The 12252-nt window shown below is 37.0% G+C and overlaps 1 protein-coding gene across 18 annotated transcripts in view; it reads left to right on the top strand.

The window, feature by feature from the left end:
- Positions 1-12252, top strand: part of UBAP2 (ubiquitin associated protein 2) — a 168977-nt gene that overhangs the window by 69357 nt on the left and 87368 nt on the right. For 17 of the 18 annotated variants that reach the window (XM_036898035.2, XM_057498773.1, XM_036898033.2 and 14 more), the window contains 2 exons: positions 6874-7027; positions 8347-8424. In XM_036898035.2, coding sequence (XP_036753930.2) covers positions 6874-7027; positions 8347-8424 — 232 coding nt within the window. Of the gene's footprint in view, positions 1-6873; positions 7028-8346; positions 8425-12252 lie in introns of those variants that run through there. The other variant, XM_057498774.1, reaches the window with a different exon arrangement.

Below are 12252 nucleotides of genomic sequence, written 5' to 3'. Positions count from 1 at the left end.
TTGTCCCAGGGGAGCCAGTTGTGGGGACCCACTCTCAGATTTTGCTTTTTCGTTTTTCTAATATCCAGCACACCGTGCACCGTGTATCTGCGCTCCTGGTGCTGATTACTATAGCTGGTTTTTTAGCGGTCCTGCACTTTCACTCCCTCCCTGCTCCGACTCCTTTCTTCCCTCTGGGAGCTGGGGTGAGGTGTGTTCGGGTCTCACCGGGCCAAGGCTTGTAATCTACCCCTTTTGTGTGATGCTGAGTTCTCGCAGATGTAGATGTAGCCTGGCTGTTGTACTGTATCCACTGGTGTCTTTTTTAGGAATACTTGTATTTATTGTATTTTCAAAAATATATGTGTGTTTGGAAGGAGATTTCCACTGAACTACTCACGCCTCCATCTTGGCTCCTTCTCTGTTAATGATTTTTATTTTGAAATATCTTTCCAGAAAATTCATGAAGATAATTTCATTTGAATCGTTCTTAGGTGTAGTCATAATTTTGCTTTGAACCAGGTTCTTTTGACATTTTTTATTTGTGTGCTTTCTAGTGCCCATAACCTCCACTCTCTGGAGCTGCTCAGCCCCTGGAGCAATGTTAGCTGTCACAGAGGAGCAGTGTGTTTGCCTGAGGGGCGGAAAGAGCTGTTTCCTGCTTCCTGTCTGCAATGCCTCTCTGTAATGACAGAACCAGTGGGCTGAACACAGAGGTGTAAGCCTCTAAGCTTTGTGTTTGTAGCTGCCATAGGCTGGGCTTCCCTCTGGCTGGCCTAATGCCAGGGCAGGGGTTGCCAGTTTGCAAGCCAGATGCAGGCTAGCCGGGAGGAAGGCACAGCAGGCTGCGTATCATTGTCGGGGTCCTTGTAGTTGCAAAGCCAGCCAGGGGGATGGGGTGCCTGAAGATCATTTAAACTGCCAACCTGCTGGGCAGAGTGCACCTGGAAAATTTTGCCTACCTGTCCTTTCTCCTGAGCAGGAAGTTCTGTGCAATCATCGCCCCTTTAGCAGCCCTCTTGCTAAGGGCTTCCTTGTTAGACAGTCTCTCAGACTGCCCACCCAGATCAGCCAGATATGAGTCCCTGTTTTCCGCAAGCAGCTGGAATCTTTTTCTCTCCAAGTGTCCCGCTTGTCATGTCTTTTCAACCCCTCTAATCACCAGAGCACCATGCAATGTAGGCTCGTGCTCCAAGGGCAGATCTCCAAAGCAAGGTGTTCAGCAGTCCGAGGCCTCCACTCCCTACCTGCTCTGTTTCTCTTCCTCCCTCTGGGTCGTTGGAGTGGTGGACGGGCTTGGGCCCCGCCGGGTCGCAGCTTTGGTACGTTACCCTATTCCATGAGGTCTGCTCTTTTCTCCTGGTTGATGCAGTCTGCTACAGCCTTTTTTCCTGTTGGTCTTTCAGGATTAGTTGTATTAATTGTAGTTTCGTATTATGTTGTTTTAGGAGGTGGTCTCTGTCTCAACTCTCATGTCACCATCTTTAATCCAATCTGTCCTCTTTTTGTAAAAGTAATTTGTGTAAGATAAACCCCTAGCCAAACTTATTAAGAAGAGTATCTACACGCATAAACATCATGAGAAATGAGAAAGGAAAAATTATGACAGACACCACAGAAATACAAAGAATTATTAGAGAATACTATGAAAATCTTTATGCTACCAATGTGGATAAGCTAGAAGAAAAGGACAACTTTCTAGAAAAATATAACCTTCCAAAACTGACCCAGGAAGAAACAGAAAAATCTGAAAAGATAATTAGCAGCAATGAAATTGAATCGGTAATCAAAAAACTACCCAAGAACAAAACCTCTGGGATGAGATGGAGTCACTGCTGAATTTTCTCAGACATTTAGACAAGACATAATACCCATTCTCCTTAACATTTTCCAAAAAGTAGAAGAGCAGGGAATACTTCCAAACTTATTCTGTGAAGCCAACATCACTCTAATACGAAAATCAAAGACACCACAAGAAAAGAAATGTAAAGACCAATATCCCTAATTAAGATAAATGCTAAAATACTCAACAAAATATTAGCGAACCAAATTCAAAAATACATCAAGAGGATCATACACCATGATCAAGTGAGATTCATCTCAGGCATACGTTGATGGTACAACATGTGAAATTCGATTTATATCATCCACCACAACAATAAAAAGAAGAAAAAAACCCACATGATCATCTCCATAGATGCTGAAAAAGCATTCGACAAAATTCAACATCCTTTCATGATAAAAACTCTCAACAAAATGGGTATAGAGGGAAATACCTCAACATAATGAAGGACACATATGGCAAACCCACAGCCAACAACATACTGAACAGTGAGAAGCTGAAAGCATTTTCTGTAAGATCAGAAACAAGAGAAGAAATGCCCACTCTCCCCACTTTTATTCAGCATAGTACTGGAAGTCTCAGCCATGGCAATCTGACAACACAAAGAAATAAAAAGCACCCAGACTGGTAAGGAAGAAGTTAAACTCTCACTGTTTGCAGATGACATCATAATGTACATAAAAAACCCTAAGGAATCCACTCCAAAACTACTAGAACGAATATCTGAATTCAGCAAAGTTGCAGGATACAAAACTAACACACAGAAATGTGTTGCTTTCCTATCCCTAATGATGAACTAGCAGAAAGAGAAATCAGGAAAACAATTCCATCAAAAAGAATAAAATACCTTCGAGTAAACCTAAGCAAGGAAGTGAAAGACATACCCTGAAAAGTACAAGATACTCCTAGGAGAAATTAAAGAGGGCACTAATAAATGGAAATTGATCCCATGCTCTTCGGTAGGAAGAATTAATATTGTGAAAATGGCCATCCTGCCTAAGGCAATCTACAGATTCAATGCTATCCCTATCGAAATACTAACAGCATTCTTCAGCGAACTGGAACAAATAGTTCTAAAATCCCTATGGAACCAGAAAAGATCCCGAACAGCCAAAGCAATTCTGAGAAGGAAGAATAAAGCAGGAGAGTTCTTGCTTGCCAATTTCTAGCTCCACTACAAAGCCTCAGTAATCAAGACAATTTGGTACTGGTGCATGAACAGACCCATAGTCCAGTGGAACAAAATAGAGAGTCCAAATATCAACCCAAGCATATATGGTCAATTAATATGCAATAAAGGACCTACAGCTACACAATGGGGAAATGACAGCCTCTTCAACAGCTGGTGTTGCAAAACTGGACAGCTACATGTAAGAGAATGAAACTGGATTATTGTCTAACTCCATACAGAAAATTAAAATCGAAATGGACCAAAGACCTGAATGTAAGTCATGAAACCATAAAACTCTTAGAAGAAAACATAGGTAAAACTCTCTTGAATATTGACATGAACAACTTATTCATGAACACATGTCCATGGGCAAGGGAAACAAAAGCAAAAATGAACAAGTGCGACTATCTCAAAATAAAACAGCTTCTGTACAGGAAAGGGCACCATCAGTAAAACAAAAGACATCCTACATTAAGGGAGAGTATATTCATACATGACATATCTGATAAGGGGTTAATATACAAAGGGGTCATGCACCTTAACAAAAAAAAGAATACAATCCAGTTTAAAAATGGGCAGAGGAAATGAACAGACACTTCTCCAAAGAAGAAATTCTGTTGGCTAACAGGCACATGAAAAGATCCTCCACATCGCTAATCATCAGAGAAATGCAAAGTAAAACCACACTGAGGTACACCTCACTCCAGTTAGGATGGCCACTATTCAAAAGACAAACAACAACAAATGTTGGCAAGGATGTGGAGAAAGGGGAACCCTCCTACGCTGCTGGTGGGAATGTAAATTAGTTCAACCATTGTGGAAAGCATTTTTAGGTTCCTCCAAAAACTAAAATAAAAATAACATTTGACCCAGGAATTCCACTGTTAGGAATTTAGCCTCAGAATGCAGCTGCCCAGTTAGAAAAAGACATGTGCACCCCTGTGTTTATCCCATCACTATTTACAATAGCCAAGGAATGGAAGTCACCTAAGTGTCCATCAGTAGATGAATGGATAAATAATGTGTTACATATACACAGTGGAATATTATTCAGCCATTAGAAGGTAACAAATCCTACCATTTGCAACAACATGGATGGAGCTAGAGGGTATTATGCTCAGTGAAATAAGCCAGACGGAGAAAGACAAGTATCAAATGATTTCACTCATCTGTGGAGTATATAAACAAAGAGAAAACTGAAGGAGCAAAACAGCAGCAGACTCACAGAACCCAAGAATGGACTAACAATTACCAGAGGGAAAGGAACTGGGGAAGATTGGTAGGAAGGGAGGGATAAGGGAAAATAGGGGCAATCGATTAGCACATATAATGTAATGAAGGGGAGGGGCACGGGGAAAGTAGTATAGCACAGAGAAGACAAGTAGTGTTTCTATAGCATCTTACTCTGCTGTTGGATAGTGACTGTAATGGGGTATGTGGATGGGACTTGATAATGGGGGGAATCTCGTAACCACAGTGTTTGTGGTTATTAATGTAAGTGTATATTAATGATAGAAAAATAAGTTAAATAAGTAAATAAATATAAAATTTATTTTATTTTAATATAAAATATTTTTTATCAATTATAAATCATAAAATAAAAAAATATTTTTTATATTTTAAATAAAAAATAAGTAAAACGTAATTTGTGTAGTTACTGACAAATAAGGTATGGTGTGGCAAAGTCATTTTGGAATGAGGTGGCTTGGAAATCTCCTTTTCTGATTATTAAATGTGGTGTCTGGAGGGACCATTCCTCTTAGGTTTTCTCATGTATTCTGCAAGTAGTAAAATATAGTTGACAAAGGTTGCAAAGTTTTGTTGAAAGTAATTTATAATTATTTGGTTCACTCTTAACGCCTTTGTGCATGTTTGCACACTTGTGAAAATGTGTTATTCTCTTTAGCATTTGCTGTGGTGTTATGTTAGACCAATTGCCCCTTAAAAGTTTCTTTCCTTTCTTTGCCCCATAAATAAGGTCTTAGTCATTGTTCACAAGCCAAGACTTGCTTATGGATACCCTTTTCCTGAATGAAATGGGGTAACATGTTCTCTTTCTCAAATGTTTTCTAAAAAAATATTTCCCTGCCTAATGATTGAGTACTTTTCTGTGTGGCCTTCTTAAGACATAAATTGTGTGTATATGTACCTTGTGCAGACTCTTCTGTGCGTAACTTTCCCAGGCCCTCTAGCATTTTTGGCTTGTTAACCTAAGAGTATGGGATTCTGCCTTACATAGCTGTCATATGTCAATATAATGATATTCATATTAGTTAACATAATAAATTGAATTTTTATATTACAGATTGTTTTTTGGAATAAATAGCCTTTATTGTTTTGTTTAATAGGTAAACAAGGCAGAATGATAAAAACTTCAAGTTAAATGTCCTCACTTAGATAATTACTAAGGTCTGTATATACACAGCCTCTTGTTTGAACTAAAAAATGTAGTCCTATTTTATACACTGCTGATAGTCACTTAACTTTTATCCTGGATCTCTCTCTATGTATATACCTGGTACTCTTTAAAATAGCTGCATACTTCTCCATTTATAGATGTTCTAGAGTAGATGGTCTCAGAGCCAGCTTTTTGGGGAATTCCAATCCTCCCTTTTATTCTGATCATTTTATATAAATGTTTGCAGAATTATTAAATTATTTCCTGAATAAAGGCCTACAGGTATAATCACTGAGTCAAAAGCTGTGAACTAGTTAAAAATTGGATATTATTGCCAGGTAAACTTCCAGGAAAGTAGAAAAGATCTATGCTCATCAGCAATGGAGTAATACGTGGTTATTCAAGGTGTTGGTTTTTTTAAAATACTTGTCAAAGCTTAGACAGTAAGTTATTTTAATTTGTATTTTTTCCATGTTTTATCATTTTACATGTAAATGTGAGGTCAGCAGAGATTTTTAGATGTTGAAAAAATTCCTTTAAAAAAAAACATTTAAAATCTGAGCTCTACTGTTCTGGAATATATTATAATTCCAGAATAGCTGTAGTATAATCTTTAATTTTATTAATTGCCAGTGTTTATGCTTATTTGGCTCTACAATATCAGTATTTTTTTTCTAAGGTTTTTTTAAAGCTTAAAATAGTAATTGCTCTTATTTTCAGATTGAATTACTTCTACTCCCTTGTGAAATAATGTAGAGTATGGAAAAGTAAATATAAACATAGGCCAGCTATGGATTTCTTAGTAACATACCCAATTGATATCCTAATACTCAGTACATGCACAAGAACAGTGTCTCATTCTTTTCCTAGTAATTTATTTATATATACAGTCTGATTTGGTATCACACTAGAGGAAAGGGGAAGACATGAGGTTATGTAAGTAATCTGAGTTCTCTTTAGAACAGGCCTTTCACATTGAAATTTTGGGAGCTTAGTTTTTTTTTTAAGTTATGCCAAAACATTATGTAATATTAAAGTATTTTAGATACTTTGAATAACTGAATAGAGAAAGTTATATTCCTGAGATTTTTAGGGTTCATCATTTTATGTAATTTTGTAGTCTTTGAGCTAATCTATGTATTAACAGGTTTAAAGCCTGCTACTGTAGACTGGAGAAATGACATTTACTTTTGTTGTAAATCAGCTTAGGAAAATGCTCTGTGGTGGAATATCATATAGTATGTTTTAAATTCAGCTAGTGGGTGTTATCTTTTGTGGTGTATATAGCAGCGGGAGCTTGGCAGAAGGTTTGCTGTCTTCATCATCAGAAGGTAGAACTGTATGGAAAAGAAATAAAATGGTAGGCAAGTGAGGTGCAAGGCATAGTTAATTAATTGGGTTTGAACGATAAAATGCACCTACCATTGATAAATACATATACTTTGAATGACAACCCTAAATGACACCTCTTCCCTTTGGTAGACTTCATGGGAGACTGTTGTGGGGAAGAAGAAGAATTTTGGAAAAGAAAATTCAGAAAACAAAGAGAATAGAGAGAAGAGAAGTGAGAGAGAAGTGAATCGTGGACGTGGAAACAACAACCGGAAAGGAAAAGGTGGCAGTCGTGGAAGAGAGTGTAAGTACAGATCTTTCTTCTGTACTTTTTATTATGAAAATTTTCATGCATACTGAAAAAGCTGAATGCCTGTAAGTCTACTTCCTTAGTACAATGTTTGTTATTATCATTCACACATAGTAATGAGCTGTTGCTTAGTTTGTTAGAACACTAACTGATAAAATTTTAAAGTAGCATGACCTGTGCTGCTGTTGTGTGTCTTAAGACTGCATTCTGTTAAGAAACAAATGTGTCCCTAATTTTAAAGGAGGTTTTTCATTCACTGATAGATGAAGCTGTTTATTCTTCCCATTTATGGATAGTCATGGTATAAGTAAAGGTTACATTAAGAGGAAAGTTGTTGGATGGGGAAGATTTTCTCAGTGTTTTGCATTTGATCCAGATTGTGGCATCATTTACCCAAAACAACACTTGTTTGCTGTACAGACATAGCAAGTTGCTAAATTAAGAATGAATAAAATACAAATATTTTAACATATCACCTTAGAGACTTTTACTAGTTTATTTATTCCATAGGTACTTATTAAGTACCTCCTCTATCAGATACTCATATAGCATACATACATTAATGAATAAAACAAAAGGAAAGCATTGACTTCCTAAAGCTTAACTTTTAACAGAGGTAGCATGAGGTGTAACAATAAAAAAGAGAAAGAAGTAACATATCATTTTCATTATGATACCTTACTGTCATAAAAGGCAGAGATGGAGATTTTAGGGATGGGTTTGGCAAATTTAAATGGAGTGGGCAAGGAAGGCCTTACTCACAACTAATAGGGGTTAAACCTTGAAAGAGATGAAGGGGAAGCAAGCTATGCCAACATTGCTCATAAAATTTTTATATTATTTAGCATCACTAATGCCAGTATAGGATTATATTTTCTCTTCTTTTCCATCTTATGGACAGCATCATGAAAAACATAACTTGACATGAATTTTCACAACTTGGTATTTCCTTGATAATGCTATTGTGCTCTTTTGTGCCTTCCCAGGCTTTGAATCTAATCAGTGAGCAAATTTTATGTGTTAACATAGTTGCAGTAGAAGGTGATTCTTTTGAAGCAAACTTATTTCAGGGGAGGGCAAATGCAACTTAGAAGAAAGAACAGTGAAATGTTGTTGTAAATTCTTTTTAGGATTTTTATGTAGGAATGAAGCACAATGTACTATCAATTTTTGAAACACTTTTGCTTGGTTTTGTTTCCTGTTTTCTAAATGCTTTGGTTAAATTTTAGCCTTTTTAAAAAAAGTCTTTCTGTCCTTGCCTTTAATAGCTGTCTGGTAAGACTGTGTACAAGAGGTGTTATTTTCTTCCGTAGTTAGAGGCGAAGAGAATGGAATTGATGGCAATCAAGGAGACAAGGCTTCAGACCGCAGCAAGCGAGCCCGTGGTAGAGGTAAGACAGAATAAGGGGGAAGGAACTGGTGGTGACAGAAAGAAAGATGCGAGCTGTTGCTATACTTACTTCAGTAAGGCATGGCAGTGTGCTCGGGAACAGTGGTTAATTTGAAATCTTTTGATTCATTTACTGATGCCTATGAACGAAGAGTTTGAATTACGAAATTTTGAGGAAACCGATTGGCGGTTTTCACATGAGCTGAGAAAACCCCTTATATGAATCATTAAGCTCTGACCAAAAAGTCATTATTAAATTCTTCTATGTTAGATTTAACACATGTGCTTTACACATGGGGTACTGGTTTTAAAATAAAAATTATTATTTGCCCATTGTTTACCTCATCTCCTGTTCCACAGTGTTTTCTGTTAGTGACCGTTTTTAAACATTTGTTATTTGGAATGACATTATGCCACTTGAATAATGTAGGTTCTTATACTTTTGCCTGTGACTGAATTTTCTCAAGAGTTATAAAATAAGATAGATGACGTAATATGCAGACCTTTGTTTTGGTTCAGTGGAGGAGCTACATGAATTCACTGACATTTGTTTGATCCACTGTCCAGTGTGGCTGTGGCTGTTCCCCACATGAGCAGTTGACAGTGGCAGAATTTCTTACCAGGTCCTGAGTGGAGGCAGAGTACACATACCGCCAACCCCCTTGACTGTTCATTTACCCAACTGTCAGTTACCAAACTTCTGCCATATGGGCCAAATGTACATGATGCCAGGGATTAGGAAGGGGCAACAATACATACTAATTAGCCAGGCACAGTTAAATAAGACTGGAATTATCTAACAGGTTTTAACTATAATTATTATTTCCTGTCTTTTTTTATTATCAATTTCAAACAGTTAAAACTGGAAAGAATAGTTAAATAGACCCCAAGTACCCTCATATCCCTTTCCTTCATTTACTCTCTGCAGAAATATACATATATTTTTGACATTCTTATTTTTTAAATTTTGGCATCATTAATATACAGTTACATGGGCAACATTGTGGATACTAGATTCCCCCCATTGTTGAGTCCCCACCACATACCCCATTACAGTCACTGTCCATCAGTTTAGTAAGATGCTATAGAATCACTACTTCTCTGTGCTGTACTGCCTTCCCAGTCCCCACCCCACCCCACCCCCTGCTGCTACATTATGTGTACTAATCGTAATGCCTCATTTTCCCCTTATCCCTCCCTTCCCACCCATCCTCCCCAGTCCCTTTCCCTTTGGTAACTGTTAGTCCATTCTTGGGTTCTGTGAGTCTGCTGCTGTTTTTGCTCCTTCAGTATTTTCTTTGTTCTTATACTCCACAGATGAGTGAAATCATTTGATACTTGTCTTTATTCCCCTGGCTTATTTCACTGAGCATAATACCCTCTAGCTCCATCCATGTGGTTGCAAATGGTAGGATTTGTTTTCTTCTTATGACTGAATAATATTCCATTGTATATATGTACCACATCTTCTTTATCCATTCATCTACTGATGGACACTTAGGTTGCTTCCATTTCTTGGCTATTGTAAATAGTGCTGTGATAAACATAGGGGTGCACATGTCTTTTTCAAACTGGGCTCCTGCATTCTTAAAGTAATTTCCTAGGAGTGGAATTCCTGGGTCAAATGGTATTTCTATTTTGAGTTTTTTGAGGAACCTCCATACTGCTTCTGCAATGGTTGAACTAGTTTACATTCCCACCAGCAATGTAGGAGGGTTCCTGTTTGTCCATAACCTTTCCAACATTTGTTGTTGTTTGTCTTTTGGATGGTGGCGATCCTTACTGGTGTGAGGTGATATTTCATTGTGGTTTTAATTTGCATTTCTCTGATGACAAGCGATGTGGAACATCTTTTCATGTGTCTGTTGGCCGTCTGAATTTCTTCTTTGGAGAAGTGTCTGTTCACATCCTCTGCCCATTTTTAAATTGGATTATTTTCTTTTTGTTTGTTGAGGTGCATGAGCTCTTTGTATATTTTGGATGTCAACCCCTTATTATCTGGATATGTAATTTATGAATATATTCTCCCATACTGTAGGATGCCTTTTTGTTCTGTTGATGGTGTCCTTTGCTGTACAGAAGCTGTTTAGTTTGAGATAGTCCCACTTGTTCACTTTTGCTTTTGTTTCCCTTGCCCATGGAGATGTGTTCATGAATAAGTTCATGTTAATATTCAAGAGAGTTTTGCCTATGTTTTCTTCTAAGAGTTTTATGGTTTCATGACTTACATTCAGGTCTTTAATCCATTTCGAATTTACTTTTGTGTATGGAGTTAGACAGTAATCCAGTTTCGTTCTCTCTTACATGTAGCTGTCCAGTTTTACCAACACCAGCTGTTGAAGAGGCTGTCATTTCCCCATTGATATCTGTGGCTCTTTTGTTGCATATTCATTGACCATATATACTTGGGTTAATATCTGTACTCTCTGTTCCATTGGTCTGTGGGTCTGTTCTTGTGCCAGTACCAAATTGTCTTGATTACTGTAGCTTTGTAGTAGACCTTGAAGTTGGGAAGTGAGATTCCTCCTGCTTTATTCTTCCCCCTCAGGATTGTTTTGGCTGTTTGGAGTCTTCTGTGGTTCCATATGAATTTTAGAACTATTTGTTCCAGTTCATTGAAGAATGCTGTTAGTATTTTGGTAGGGATTGCATTGAATCTCTTGATTGCTTTAGGCAGGATGGCCATTTCGACAATATTAATTCTTCCTACCCAAAAGCATGGGATGAATTTCCATTTGTTAGTGTCTTTAATTTCTGTTAGGAGTGTCTTGTAGTTTTCAGGGTATAGGTCTTTCACTTCCTTGGTTAGGTTTATTCCTAGGTATTTTATTCTTTTTGGTGGAATTGTGAATGGAAAATTTTTCCTGATTTCTCTTTCTGCTAGTTCATTGTTAGTATATAGAAATGCAACAGATTTCTGTGCATTAATTTTGTATCCTGCAGCTTTGCTGAACTAAAATATTCTAGTAATTTTGGAGTAGATTCTGTAGGGTTTTTTATGTACAATATCATGTCATCTCTGCAGAAATATTTTAAAGGAGATTTTTTGGGTCTCCACCCTTAATTGCTTTTTGCATCTCTAAAAAAATGTAGATGTTTTCATATGTAGCTGTAATATTATTTTTACACCTAAATAAAAAGTAGTAAACTTTTTTTACATATGTAAATGTAATTTTCAATCCAAGTATAAAATTCTTTGGTTATTCCAAAAATTCCTTTCCATAGTTGATATCTTTGAGTCAGGATCAAAATACAATTTATGCATTACATATTTTGATTCTCCTTAATCTAGAGTAGTTCTGTCTTCAACTTCTTTTTACCTCCCTTTTTTCTCTTTACCACTGATGTCAGAACCATGTTTGTCTTACTGGAAGTCATGTTTCACGTTCTGCATTTGTTTTTGTGTCTTGTGTTACTGGCTTTTTCCATAACCCACATATTTACTGTAAATATAAATTAGCTTTAAAGATTAAATTGAGGCTCAGTTTCATATAGGTAAGCATTGGTGTTGGTGTGTATTCTGTATTTCTTTTGCATCAGGAGGTACTTTTCTGTCTTGATTTTTTTTTTTTAGTGATATTTATGTTCATCAATGAATTGTCCATTTTTAGTGAGTTTTATCAGTTAACAGTTCATGCAGCCTAGGTTAATCACAGTTGTTAACATAATTCTTACCTTGGTCTTTATAGTTGTTTTTAAAAGATTTCTGTTCAAATTCAAGAGGAGGGCTGCAACATACACAATTCCACACTGTGAATTTCTTTGTGGCAGGAGAGTTTGCTCAGGGAGGTATTGTACCTTGCTTCTCCAATGTTGGGGGTTGTAGCTG

Source organism: Manis pentadactyla, chromosome 3, assembly GCF_030020395.1.
Source record: "Manis pentadactyla isolate mManPen7 chromosome 3, mManPen7.hap1, whole genome shotgun sequence".
Taxonomy (NCBI): Eukaryota; Metazoa; Chordata; class Mammalia; order Pholidota; family Manidae; genus Manis; species Manis pentadactyla.
This window is presented reverse-complemented; position numbering and strand designations above follow the sequence as displayed.